Source organism: Arctopsyche grandis, chromosome 2 (genome assembly GCF_051622035.1).
Source record: "Arctopsyche grandis isolate Sample6627 chromosome 2, ASM5162203v2, whole genome shotgun sequence".
In the NCBI taxonomy this organism is placed as follows: domain Eukaryota; kingdom Metazoa; phylum Arthropoda; class Insecta; order Trichoptera; family Hydropsychidae; genus Arctopsyche; species Arctopsyche grandis.
Genome location: NC_135356.1, coordinates 24,244,367 through 24,259,006, shown reverse-complemented (window position 1 = coordinate 24,259,006; position 14,640 = coordinate 24,244,367). Strand labels below are relative to the sequence as shown.

At 35.2% G+C, this 14,640-nt stretch overlaps 1 protein-coding gene across 1 annotated transcript; it reads right to left on the bottom strand.

Annotated features, from left to right (window-relative positions):
- Positions 1–1,669: 1,669 nt before the first annotated feature.
- On the bottom strand, positions 1,670–14,115 carry ssp6 (PDZ domain-containing short spindle 6). Its single transcript, XM_077445791.1, has 5 exons — positions 13,873–14,115; positions 12,403–12,537; positions 7,182–7,325; positions 4,666–4,872; positions 1,670–3,908 (listed from the first exon to the last, which is right to left on the bottom strand). The coding sequence occupies exons 2-5, from the start codon at positions 12,523–12,525 to the stop codon at positions 2,373–2,375; spliced, it is 2,010 nt and encodes a 669-aa protein (XP_077301917.1). The 5' UTR covers positions 12,526–12,537; positions 13,873–14,115; the 3' UTR covers positions 1,670–2,372.
- Positions 14,116–14,640: the final 525 nt, after the last annotated feature.

Below are 14,640 nucleotides of genomic sequence, written 5' to 3'. Positions count from 1 at the left end.
ATTGATCTTGTTTTCACAGGATATATTTACAATTTACAGGACTCAGTGTGCATTACTTATTTGTTTGGTACGAATTGTGCTCTCAAATGGATTGTGCTGCAGAAAACTTAATGGGTTTTTCGATTGCTTGTAGGTTGACCTGAGTCTCTGGATGACTAATCCTTTAAATATAGCTAATGACTGAAAACTTGTTCTTTTTACTGATACTTAAATGTATCCAATCAATTTGAGCTATTTATTCAAAAGACAAAACAGAAGACTAGTCTATAGACACAGTAACTTTTACATTCTACATTAAAAATTATCATAAGAGATTACCAAAGAAACTTGCATTGCTTATTTTTTGGACCAAAAAAAGACCAAAAAAACTTGCATTGCTAACTATTGAACTCAAACAAAAATAGAGCTTAAAGTTCTTCTTATTGGTGTTTTCCCAAAATTGAAAAAGAAATCTTAAATTGAGAAAGAAATTTTTTTAAAGCCTGTTAAGTAAATATGTGATACAAATGATTAGAATTATTTCATCTCATATTTTTAAAAATCACGTAAGGAGGTAATTTGCTTATTTTTTGGATGAGTACCAAAATTCATAGCTACGCCACTGGTGGTATGGTCGCTTAACACTTTGCAAGCGGGTCACGAAAATTCTCTTGTTTGAGTGCCCAACCTTTGACGGCGGATCACGAGAATTCTCGTGTTTATGTAGTCTGCGTTTAAACTGCGGGTCCCAAGAAAATTCGTGTTCTTAAAATATTTTTAATCAACGACATCTCTGTAACTGTATATATACTTCATATATAAATGATAAAATAGGAATCTTCCGTATATATTTTTTCCCGTGGAACCATTTAAACATGTCACGTTTTTATCGATCTTTCCCGTGTTTCTTCCGATTTCACCCCAAAATGAAATCTAGATGTAGTTTTTCGTGAGACGACCACCTTTTCGGTACTTTTGATTGCTTTCATGAATTTCAATATTAATTAGTCTTTTACGAATTTTAGCGAGGATCAAAAGTAATCCGCGATATCGTAAAACCAAGATCTACAAGCTTGCAAAGTTTTAAGTATGTCTACATAATACAAAATAACGCTACGTATTGTCTAACTTCGTTAACTATTTGAATGCCACTATTGATGTTTATTCTTAAAATTATCTATTATATAATAATTGATTAGATTTTTCAATATATTTATTTTCCAATTTATTAGGGTTTTCATATTGTTGGTTATTTTAAGACGATACAGTCACACGACCTGTTTATCTTGAAGATACTTGAAGATTATAATTTATTAGGGTCTCTACGTTTTTTGTTATTTTAAGACGACACAGTCACAGACACAGACGACAATTCTTAAGTGTTATTTTTCATAATCTTTATTACTGCAGTTGCAGCTGTCTCATAGCCCATACAATTCTCAAATATATCAATCATTATCCAGAACCATATAATAAACTGTCTTTATCTCTAGCACTTGACGGATATGCATAAATCTCTTGATAAAAACCGTCTTACACAAGAATGTTGCTATGTATCTAAATTACTTTGTTAAATGATTGGTTCAAATTATCACTCTGATTGTATAAATACTTGCCCTTGCACTTGTAAGTAGTTACTTGTATTTTGGGACTAGTAACTTATTTTTAATTCAAATGAAACGATGATAATACCATATCAACTATATATTTTTCTAAATATTTTTATAAACATAGTAACAATCAATATAAACATTACATATTGAAAAACATCGATTAAAAACATAAAAAAAGAAATACATAATAATAAAATATTGTATAGAAAACAAAACTATGTATCATAAGACAAATTATGTAGCAATAGATTCATAGACTCGGTTGCCTATTATTGTAAAATAATAATTGTTTAAAATTCGTAGGTTATGAAGCCAAAAATACATATTTATGTTAAATCGATTTAAATCAAATTTTTGCATACATACATATATACGTTAATTTATGTACTTCAAAAATTTATTATCTTTTCACTATTTCCATTCGCTTTATTTATTTTTCTATTATCTCTCAATTAATTTCAATCAGTCTATTTTCAACTATCGCTCTATTATATATGTAGAACTTTGCGTAACAAAGTACAAAGTGACTTAATGATACTTCTTTTGAAAAATTCATTTATGTATTAGATACAGTACAATTCCTTGTTTAACTATTATATTTATTTACTGATAATTCAAAATCATATTGTACATATTATATAATAATTGTTCTAGTAATATTTATTTTCTCAAAAAAAAAACTTCTTAATAATGAAATTCACTCTTTCTTATACATACACACACACATACATACATACATATATTTTATCATGGCTTTTAGACAGTATCATAATTTGAAATTTAAAGTCGGGTGATTTCCGAACTAGTCGATGGTATGTTATGACAGCGTTTGCCTTGAGGGTGCGGAATGTGCTGTGAGTAATACCCTGTATTCCGTTGATCAGTCGGGCTCATAGCCAAGTTTCCAGGGTTCCTCGGAAAAAACCTTCCAGCGGATTTGATTGTGCTATCTGGTGATCCCACGTCCAGGCACTCGCACGATATGCTCGAATCGGACAGGGTGGGGTCGTGGTACTTGGAGACAACCAACAGACTCTCGGTGGATTTGTTCGGCTGAGGATACCGCTGATGTGGCTGATGCTGCACGTATATCCTGTGCTGAATCTGCTTCTCGTTGGCCGAGTGTCTGTGGTTGCGATGCTCGTGAGTACTTTTGGTGCTGTGCGCTCTGTTATGGCCTTTCGAATTTTGCTTTGATGAAGTGTCAGAATACCCATACCCAAAGCCATATCCTCCGAAAGCTTTCGTTGTCAAGTTGTCCCAAGATTTCGGCTTGTACTGCGGCTGATATATCTGATGGTGATGATGGTTGACGTTTTGCATCTTCGGAGGCGTTCTGGCATGTCTGTTTTCGTTTGGATTATCCCAGTAAAGGGTGTCTGTGCTTAGAGACGTTGTATAACTGGCTACTGAGCTTTCACAAGTCGGAACTGTGACGCTTACTTCGCTCGAAGTGCAAGATTGCAAGCTGCATTGGCTGACGAGACCAGCTCCAAAGTTTAGGTAGCGATATCTTGGAGCACTCTGAAGAGGTGGAGCTTGGCACTGCGATTTGGATCTGGTCTGTGACGAGGATTCCCTCTTCGTATTTTCTTTTTCGGGTGGTCTCACCTTCTCCTTTTTCCTATGGTGGTGGTGATGATGATGATGCTCTTTCTCATGATGCTTGTGATGTCGCATGCGTCTCCTAGTACTGGGTACGCAATGAGGATCGCAGCAGGGGCTTGCCAGATCGTATGCTTCCAAACTAGCACTGTCCTGGTTATTCTGTGGTGGATAGCAAGGATTACATCTGTGGGAATGGTTGTGCGTCTTTTTTGTCGATTTTGAATTTGGGGGAGTTTGAGTCCCGTTGGCTTGATTGACGAATCCCGGGTGGATGGGTCTCGAAGTGATGCTGACGCCTTGGCTATCGCATGGTGTCTTTACGATGAAATGATGATGGTCGCTCCTGCTACGGGGAGGTCCCAGACTGACCACATAATCACCAGACCTTGAAGTTGACGGCTGGAGAACGTAAGCTCTATAGCTGGGGTCCAAATACTGATAGGTGAGCATTACTTGAGTGTGTTTTTGCTTTGAGGCGACATCTTCGGTCGAAACTGTTGGACGGCAGTAAAGATAATTAGGCCCGTCTTCTTCCAAAGGTGTTTCCTCACCAGTGTCGTTTGCGTTCTTCTTCCTCTGAGATGGTAGACTGTGGGTTTTCCATTTTCCGTCGAGCAGCTCACGCTCCCGCAAACACAACCTTTCCAATTCGTTAGTTTTATCTTGGAGCATTCTCTGAAGTTCTATGTAGCGTATGTGAAGTTCCACCTGAAATTTCACAAATACATCAGTATGAAATCATAGATACACATCTTGAAATGTACATACATATATACATATACAATAAATGATACTTTTTTTCAATTATAGTTTTTAGATTATGGTATTAACTTTATTGCTATTGAATAGCTATATTGAATAGCTACTTCACACACGGTAAGTTCGCAAACTGAACCACGATTTTCAAAACAAATTTGCACAATTTACAAGGGTTGTTCTGGCGTAAATCTATTTATGAAGAAATGGCAACACAAATTAAGCAAAAATCAGCTATTACCTGTCAAATTGGTTGTTGTTGGAAAAATTGTTGCCAATAGAAAAAAAACAAACATAAAAAAGTCCTTTACATATGTATGTACATACATACTGATCAGTCGATGACAGGTAAATGAAAGAAATGTTTCAAATCGTATAAATAAATATAGCAAAAAGACGGGATCTGAATGAAGAATTGGTCGAGATTTGAATGTTATAAAGATCGTGGACATTTGAGATGATTTGAACATGTTTTAAGTTTGAAGGATACTTCAATTAAGTGAGATAGTATACAAAATTTGAAAGTTCTAAATTACAAATAGTAGATTTGTACATCAGACAAAATTAAAATGTATTTATATAATAGAAGTTAACAACGAAAGAAGGGAGTATGATTTTTCAAACAACTATCTAAAGAAGCTAAATTTCATATAAACTTTGAAAATATGCAAATAATAAATTCAATTTATTTTATTTTTCCAACACCCACCTTTCTAACACAATCTTCGAACAGCACAACCATTCGCATTCTCGTGTCACAATTTTTGATAAAATTAACCAGAGTTTTGTGATCTGCTTTCTCCATGTCGACTCCATTTATGGAAAGGATCACGTCGCCTTCTCTCATTCCGGATCTGTACGCGGGTCCATCAAACTCCACATAATCCACATAAGTGATCATTTCTATCTCTTGCTCCTATAAAACAACAATACACTTTACAAAACAACAGTACGTAAGTAGACGTAAAAAACATTACATGTAACTGAGATAAATCGACGAGGCATTACCTAATGGATCTGGATACATATGTATATAATATGTTGGTATCAAACTTTTTATTTATTTATTTTAATCAATAAGAATCGCACATTATACAATACTATAAAAAAACAATATCGACATTTAAATAGTTTAAAATTGAAATCAAAATCTAAATGAAGATAAAGAGTAAAAAATAGTTGGGAAGAGATTATGTGAGTTATTGGTTGAAGAGGGATTTATGTATATGGAATAGTGATTAATTACAAAGATATCTGAGAAGACAGTAAGGGCCGGGCCGCACCGTGCAACTTGCGAGCGACTTGGTTGAGGGTGACCAGACCAATGCATGCAGGTAGATGGGACATGCCACACCCGTCAACTTGTTTGTCGCACACATTTCCATACATTTTTTCGTGTCGCGCAACTAGTCGGCCGACAAAGTTGCACGGTGCGGCCCAGCCCTAAATCGGAATCTTATTTAATATTGAGCTATCAATAAAACTATTTAAAATCAAATATAGAACAAAGGAAACAATTAACAAGTTGATGAATCTTTTAGTATAATATACTTTAATGCTAGTAAACAGTAAAACATTTACCAAGTAACGCATTTACTAATATTACATACATACATATGTATGTATGTATGTATGTAGATAATAACGAGGGTTAGATACATTAGGCAAAACTACGTCAATCAAGTGGGAAATTTCGCAATTCATCGCTTGGTATCCCAATACAATACGCAAAACATTAAAAAAAAATATATACATATACTATAATTATTTACATCGCACTTAACTAACGCTAGTAACACAGCTTCGCCGAGGTGATGTTTAAACAAGCGCTTATTACATTAATTAATAGCACCTGGTTAGTCCAAAACCAGTTTTGTATTTTCCCACATAAATATAGTCCGGAACAATCGAAGAAATCCCGTCGAGATAAAGATTGTGATTCGGTAGTTCGTGATTCAGCAGGTTTGTTGCCAGTGAATATGTACATACATATATCATTATATGTACAATTCTTCCAATTATTCTAGCTTACAAATCAAAATCTATATACGTATGTATTACAGCGTTAAATTTTGAGATTCTTTTCCGGAAAAATATGTTAAAACGGACTCAAATTACTAACTGATTTTGACGAACGTAGAAACGTAAATAAATAAGTGGATTCGGAATTACAAGCGTTGCTGAAATCAAACGCTATTTCAACAATTGAAAACTTGAGTCTAATTTACGATACTTTTTTAAAGTAAAAGTTAAATAAAAAACCTATAAAAATAAGCCCGTATGATCGAAGAGTCGAAAAAATTCGGAAAAGTTGCGAAAAAATCCGATGTATTTTTAAACAATATTTTTCTACATGACATACATACATACAAATGTACTTGAAAAAACTCGCATACATCTATCTATGTACAAACATTTATATTCACATGGATATATTTTCAGGTGCCATTTTCCGCCTGGAACCCAATCTTTGACAGTTTTTCACAAAATTGTAAACAATACTAAAGTAACGGTCTCATTTGACATCATGAAAGAATCTTCAGAAAGTTTTTCTATATAATAACTTAAGGATTTGGCTTTGATTTCAAATTTAATTACATCACAATAAGCAGTGAGTGGCTAGGGAGAGTAATCAGAGTTTAAAGATGTGTAGATAATTTTAACGGATCATCATTTTAGAAACATTGAATGCCGATAACTTTCACTATTTACTATATATTGCAATGCAGATAAAGTTTTGATATTTAAAATGAAAGTTAAAGGCAAACTACATACTATAATTCGCATTTTAATGAAACAACTGACGAGGATTGGGACGGAGACAAACACTATATGTATGTATGTGTTTACGCCTAACTTAATATGGCTCAGATTAGTTATTTTAACTGAAAATAAATTTATATACAATAAAATACATAGTATAGCGTGACATTTGAATGCAAAATAACACGTTTCGCAAATATAACGAATGTATCGATACTTAGGAATGGGTTTATTTACATGGTTATCGCTTCACATGACATACATACATATTTATATCATAATAATGAATACAGCAAACGATATTGCAACATTTTAAATATAAGCTGAAACGAATCGCATTTTTTTTATCGCAGCAGATTATTATATTACACATGCATACATACTATCAATTAACGATTTTTCGCTATGCATAATAGTTTATTAGGATTTCTTTCAGACTTAAGAATATCATTGCTTGTTCACCTTCTTGTAATGGATGCCATAGCTCTGCAACGTGAAGCAGTACGAACCATTCTCCTTTTCGACTATTATAGTCCTCCTGCGCCAATCTTCCTCGGGCTTGGTAATGGCGATCCGATCAGACTTGACTCTCTCCAATATCTGACACTGAAATTCAAAAGATTTTCGATTAATCAGTCCAGTAATCACTCGGATGAAAGCATAAAAAGTAAAAAGTAAAAATTTAACTTCTTCAGAAAATTTTGTATGAGAGCCCTTTGAATGTGGACTCCTATACAAAGCAATCCTATTTAGGAACGTTCCGTGTGAAAGAAAAAAGGTGATAATCCGAAGAAGAAAAAAAAAACAAAAATAATTGTACATGTACTTAAATTTAAATTATTGTAAATAAATTTCATTCAAGATATAAAAATGTAATCTACAATGTTTTAAGATTTTGATTCACAATCCCTTTATTTTATGTCGAAAATTTTAAATTTTGAATCTTCAAGCATAGTGGGGAATTTAGTTCTAGAATTCTAGAACACTTTTTCTGCCCGTTAGATCAAGGACCAATATACTAATGTAATCGTCTCTATCTATTGCCATTAATTTTCTTAATAGAATCATATTGATATATGTATGTGTTTATGTATATATGTCTATTTAAATTGTTTGGTCATAGCGACATAATGGGGATACCTGTTATTTTTTTATTTTATTTATTTTATTTTATTTCATACCAGGAAGGCATTACAGGTAAACCCCAATGCGCCTTCCTGGCCAAATTACAAACAATACAGCATTTTTTATTATATACATAAGTCGCTAAATTACGAGACACTGACTTAAACTCGACAATTAACGAGACATCTATGAATTGTACATACATTTTTATTGTAATATTTACATTAATCATACTCAAATAGTGGTGACATAGTGGGTAGGAAGGATTTTTAGCCAATTTTTAATCGGGAATCGTTTCAACAATGAAATCAGAGAAAATTGGCAAACTCTGATAGGAAACGATCAACCAGGAGTCACAAATCCTGGTCTGACCAGCAGCATTACAGATATACTCAGAAAAATTCTTTTCAATCGAGGTCAGCTCAAGGGATCGAACTCGGCGCCTCTCAGTGTTAAGCAGAAGCTTAACGACCGAGCCACGCTGCTGGTTATGTCGCAATGACATTTTGAACTTCGTATAAGGGCAGCACATAGTCTAGGGACGCTACTGATATTATACGACCACTTCCAAAAACCATCTTCAATATACCTAAATACCAAGAAGTAATATACTAAACTATAAGATAACTTTTATAAACAGCAAACAAACAAAGAAACATCCAATTAAACTGACAGAAACCTTAAATATGTAGAACTAACGAAAATATTTCTATTACAAGTTTATGATATAACCCTAAAAATTTAGTATATCTTATTATTTTAAAATTTAAAACAAATGGTAGATGGGCGTAGCTAGCCTAATAAACTTCCCAAATCAATTTATTCTATATTGAAATATTTAGAATGATAAATATGCAAATCCATTAGTATATTGCCAGTCTGGACTTGGACTCGTTTATTATTAATACCGAGTTGACGCGATGAGAATAGCTTAGACGTCCAAGTGACTTGAAACGTGGTTGACACGTAATCGCCACTTGGACAGTTTTGAAATGACGGATATGATACTATGAGGTGCTGTCACGTTGAAGAATAACTAGATATTCATCAAACTCTTCTGTTCAGTGACCAGAAGAATCTGGACCCGTAAATGTATTCAAAGGTGCGATGAATTGGGTGCTTGTATGAATTTTCAATGCTTTAAAAGACTATGAGGTCTATGAGGTAGATACAGTCGGCGACTTTATTTACCTACATATGTATGAAGATGCCTTGATCTTAAGGGAAGGAGGATGCCAATCGGAAATTCGCAGAAGAATAGGAATGGCGAAAGCAGTAATGGTCAGTCTAATAAAGATATGGAAGAACTGCTCTATTACAAGAAGAACGAAAATCCGTCTGATGCGATCTCTTGTCTTCCCCATTGCATTGTATGGAGACGAGACATGAACCCCGAAAAGGAGAGAAAGGATGCTCCTTATGTGCTAGATGCATTCGAAATGTTGTGTTGGAGACGGATGAACACCTCCGTCCTCAAAGAGCTGGCAGTTTCAGAGAGACTCTTCACAACATGTAGGGAAAGGATTCTCTCATACTTTGGCCATATTGTCAGTAAGAATATGGAGAGTCTAGAGAGGCTGGTAGTCACCGGAACCCTGGAGGGAAGTTGAGTGAGAAGGCGGTTTTACATGAGACGGTCAGAACAAATCAAATAACTGACGAGACCGTTATTTATGTACATACATACACTGAACCGGGAAAAGTGGAAACGGATTATCCATCAAATTTCAGACTACATCAATAACCACATTAACTCAGCATTAAGTAAACGAGGAAGAAGAATGGATCTTGTATCTTGGATCAAGCTGCTTGCAACGTGTCAACCCGGTACTATGCTCAAAAACCAGCGGTCATATTTACCTTGAAGGTCAAATGCACGCGATAGACTTTTTTGTCTCTTATGCCGGGTCCATACTACACTTCAGATAATCTTTATCTATTCTGAAGTGTTATCTGAACCCGGAATAAAAAAACAATAAATCTGTGATCAGTCAATTACTACAAGCTAAACTTCACATTTATTTCTCGGGATTTGATGGAATTTAAATTCAATTCATACACATGTTTTCTTATGTAGAGCTCTTTTTTTTAAACCTGTAACTGATTGTTGAAAGGTAACCTTTCCGATGTGGAAATATCGTTCATTGTCATGCAGGAGAGAATTTGAGCAGTTTTACTCAAAGACTTTTCATGTAAATATTAGCACTTGCCTTACTGTGCTAAGAAAAAAATCCGCTAGCCAATGTGCTGAACGTCAAATGTCCAGTTAAAAATATGTGTCTTAAGTTAAAATAATGCAAAATCTGCGAAGTTAATTATTGTAATGAACTATCAAAATTATTTTATCATGTTTTAAGCGTCGAATAATAGAAAATAAGTGCTAAAAATAGCGCTGAATAATAAGTGCTGAATCAGAGCCGTCACTCCAAGGCGGATATCATTCTCACACTGTTCGTTGAGCGGGGCGCGTACTGAATTCCTTATTTCTCTCACATCTGTGAGACACGTCTACAAGGAGCTTTCCGTGAAAATAATTATTTCCATTGATATTGATCAACGTTTTTATTTCGTAATGTCATAATTCGATTCCTGGAGGATTTATGAGGAATACATAAGATATGAAGACCCTGCATTCAATATATTTGGAGAAATAAAAAGACTATCCATCACAGTACGGCTAGTATTAAGGCAGGCGTATATCTCGATTGGGAACGATCGGTTTCAAATTTACACTTTCTACAAAAGTTTGTGTGAATCGAATTAGAATCCTAGGTATTTATGCGCGCAGAGACAGTGTTTGTTGTCGCGTGAATCATACCGACGAAGTGAAATCAGTTTTGCAACGAAGAACTTATTAGGCAGAACGGATACAATGATACCAAAATCGTAGCCAAACGCGACAGCAAGAGAATACTGATAACGAAACACATTAACAACGATAACTCTCCTGAGAGTATTTGGGATCAAGTTGAACCAATATCTGAACACTGACACGTTGAATGGGGGTAGAAGTATTTATGTGAGAGATCTGCTATCCATATTTCGTCAACTTTGCTCACTCAAGTGCACGGTTCAAATTCCACTTCAGTGCTTTCCTATATGTATGTATGTACATATGTACATAAATTTCTATACTCAATTTGAATAGCAAAGGCACACAGAGTTCAATCTATTCAGTCGATGTTTTAAAAATAGCGAATATTCTGTTGAATGATGGGTCACTTGAAAGATCAAAATTTGAACCATATTCACGTTCAAATGCACCTTTTACCAAATTTCGATACCATATGAAAACATACAATTTTTAATACTACTATTTAGAACTATTCCAATTAAGATTACCGAGTAAGATTTTTAAAACAATTAAGTTACTGTTAGTGTAACGATATATGTATGTATTTTCTAATGCAAGTATAATTTCAAATACGTATTGTTAATTAACAAACAATACCTATATACATATGTACATACGACATACGATAAATGAATTAAAAATCAATTATGAATGTGGCACGATGTTATTCTGCATATTTGCTAACCAGCAGCATAGATCAACGATTAGCGTGTAATGCTTTCAATTGTGTGTTCATGGGTTCAATCCCTGTCTATGCTGCTGGCCAGACCTTGGATATGTGCCTTCATCGTTTCCTATTAGGTCGATCGTTTCCTATTAGATTTTATCAATTTATCTAGTTTAATTGAAACGGTTCCAACAAAATTGGCAACCCTGTCATATTTCTCGCAAAAAAACGACTTTACTCGAATTAACTGATCTATAAAATGCTGCAAATTTATCCATAGATGTCTTTCGAATTTTGAGTTTTTCAACACCTCAAAATTCGGTGATTTGTTTATAAAAAAGATGCAAAAATGCAAATTTATTAAAATTTATCCATAGATGTCTCTATGATGCGCCGTAAAATTACTCTATAAACTGTTTATTGATGTTTGTAATTGGCCAGGAAGTTATATCTCGTTATGCCAAGCGTAAAATGTTATATACTACTTTGAGTGCATTGAATTGAATTTTTGAGTGCATTGAATCAAAATCCAACGCACCAAAAATAGTATGGAACGTTGTACGTACATATGCTTGGCATAACGAGGATAGACAGAAAACAGAACAAGTGGGTGAGAAGCATGACAAGAGTAGTGGATTTAGTGGATAGAATGAAGAGATTGAAATGGCAATGTGCGAGCCACGTGGCTAGAAGAATGGACGAAAGGAGGACAGAATAAGTGCTAGAATGATACCCGAGAGAATGCAAAAGGGTAAAAGTAAAACCGCAGGGACGATGGGTAGACGAAATTAGGAAAATTTATCGAGTGAGATGGATGAGAGTTGCGCAAAACGGGGACGAGCGGAAGCGTGTTGGAGAGGCCTTCATCCAGCAATGGCTGTAGATGATGATGATGATATAAATACATATGTACATGTATGTATGTAAAATTTGATCTTCATTTCACATTGTGATCAGAGTGTGCATATTTCTGCACGCGGCAGTGCAGTTTTTGTGATCGTTGGTTGTTTTTTTGATGAAATAGTGATAAAATTTACCGCCGAAGCTTCCAACTCATCTTTGGAATGGTCGTTTTGATGAGCTTGTCGTTTGCTGATGGCTCCTGTGTGGGTCGCCGAGGCCTTGTGGACCTTTTCGTTTAACTTGGGCGAATCCATCATGTCAAAACTTATCTAGAAATAACCAAATCGTACGATTCATTATCATTAACATATTTATAAAAGTGTCAAAGTGTAAGGTTGATGGATATTTTTAGTTTTACGATAGTCTGTACGTACATATTTACATATGTATATTTGGCCAATTCGACATTTCATTGTTAGACCGATTCGATGACGATGTTCAATCGTTCAAAATTGCATAATGAGATCTTTTAACGCATTTTTTTGACTCCCCATTGTGTAACCTTGAATAGCTGTAGTGAATTTGAGATGATCCAGTAGTACAATATGTAGCCATTTTCTCTTTGTTTGAGACAAAGCGTTTTTGCCATCATACATATGTACATATGTATGTAATATGTTCAGAGCGCGATTTTATGAATCTTTGAACGTATGCACGTACATAGTATTTATAAATTTATTAATGCAAAAAAGATCCAACCCTCATGAGAAATAGTACTACGGCAGCAACTTTGTTAGTGTTTTTTGTATAGGGTAAAAAGCACACTGATACAATTTGCAACGATGTGCTAATTTCTCATATTATTACATTTATATGTAGGTACATTGAAAAAGAAACAGGTTCATGAAATTGCACTGGTCTCAATATTATTCGTTTTAGTTGAATTTACTTGTATAATATAATATTTTGGTACACAAATGTATGCACGTATTTTGCAGAATTTTAGTTGAACATTTTATATAAGAATCAATTTCAAAATAAGATCATTATTAGAGATGCGTTTTTTCAGCATATATAGTTTTAGCACCTTGTAGCATCTATCTTTTTAAGGCATAATTTCCAAAAGAAAAATTAATTTCAATACTTTTTATAACATAATTTATGAAAAGCGACCAATTTAAAGTCAAAATAAATGAAAAATGTTATAAAATGGAAAAATCATTATATAAAAATGCTAAAAATACACATCTCTGGTCAATATCTTTCAAAAGTCAATCGTGTGGCTCATGTGTACATCCAATTATTGTTTTCAATGATTACATTTTTATATACGATGGGCGTGCAAGTCTCAGGGGAAAAGTCGCGTGTTGGCCGCCCATTTTCCACCGCGGAAAAACCAGTAATAAACAAAAACGAAAAATTAACAATAAGCGTGCACAACATGATGCAACCTTGAACGAAGTGTTGAGCACACAGCGCAAATCGAAGACGACACACCAAATGACATATTGTATATTATTTTGCAAAATTGCTGCGTTGTTTGGAAACGCGCGACACGACGACACTTTACTTTTCGAAATATCAATATAATAAATAATCGATCGAGTGAAATTATTGAACATTTTTCATGTTGTATGAGCGTGTACTGGACGCACTGTACTCACCTGTTAGCCAGCGAGGGTAGGACAAAGGGGTGGGATTTTCCGGATTTTCCACGGCTCGATTGGGGCGCCAGGCCCTGCGAAGGCTGCGGCACCCCCTACGGGGCCCCCTGGACGGGGGCGAAGGCTCCGAGGTGCTCCCGAGACGCGGCCCGTAGCCTCTAAAGGCCGAACATCGATCGGCGCACGCGTACAGGCCGCGAGCTCACAACTGTAACTAAGCTACCACACACATTTACACACATTGAGAAGTGGGGGAGAGAATGGAGTGGAGGGAGTGACAGGGTGCACGTGTTCAGGCTACTTACTGTCTTTCAGACATTTTGACCGTTGTCAATTAAATTGAGTTGGGTTTAATGCATGTGGCCGAGGTGCCCCGGTGTTGCTCGGGCGGGTGAAAGTTGGAAAATGTGAATATTTTGTATAGCCCTTAGCCTGAGTTTTAGTGTATCGAATTTGGTAACAAACAGACATATATACTAGGGCTGGCCAACTAGGCAATCGTGGCGATTGACTAGTTGTCAAAAGTATTCGTTGAGCTGGTGTATCAAATCGCTGCGCTACAAATGGTTGCAAACCACGTGACCGCATGCTCATTTCGCTGGGTTTGGTGCAAACGATCGAAAAGCGCCAGACAGATTGAACCACAGATTAACTGGATGGCTGCTTTAAACGCAATTCTCGACCTCACGAATTATAGATTGCACATCAGATGACGAGTAACCTTTCGATGTGCACAGATGCAATTATTAAAATTGAGTTGGATCTTTC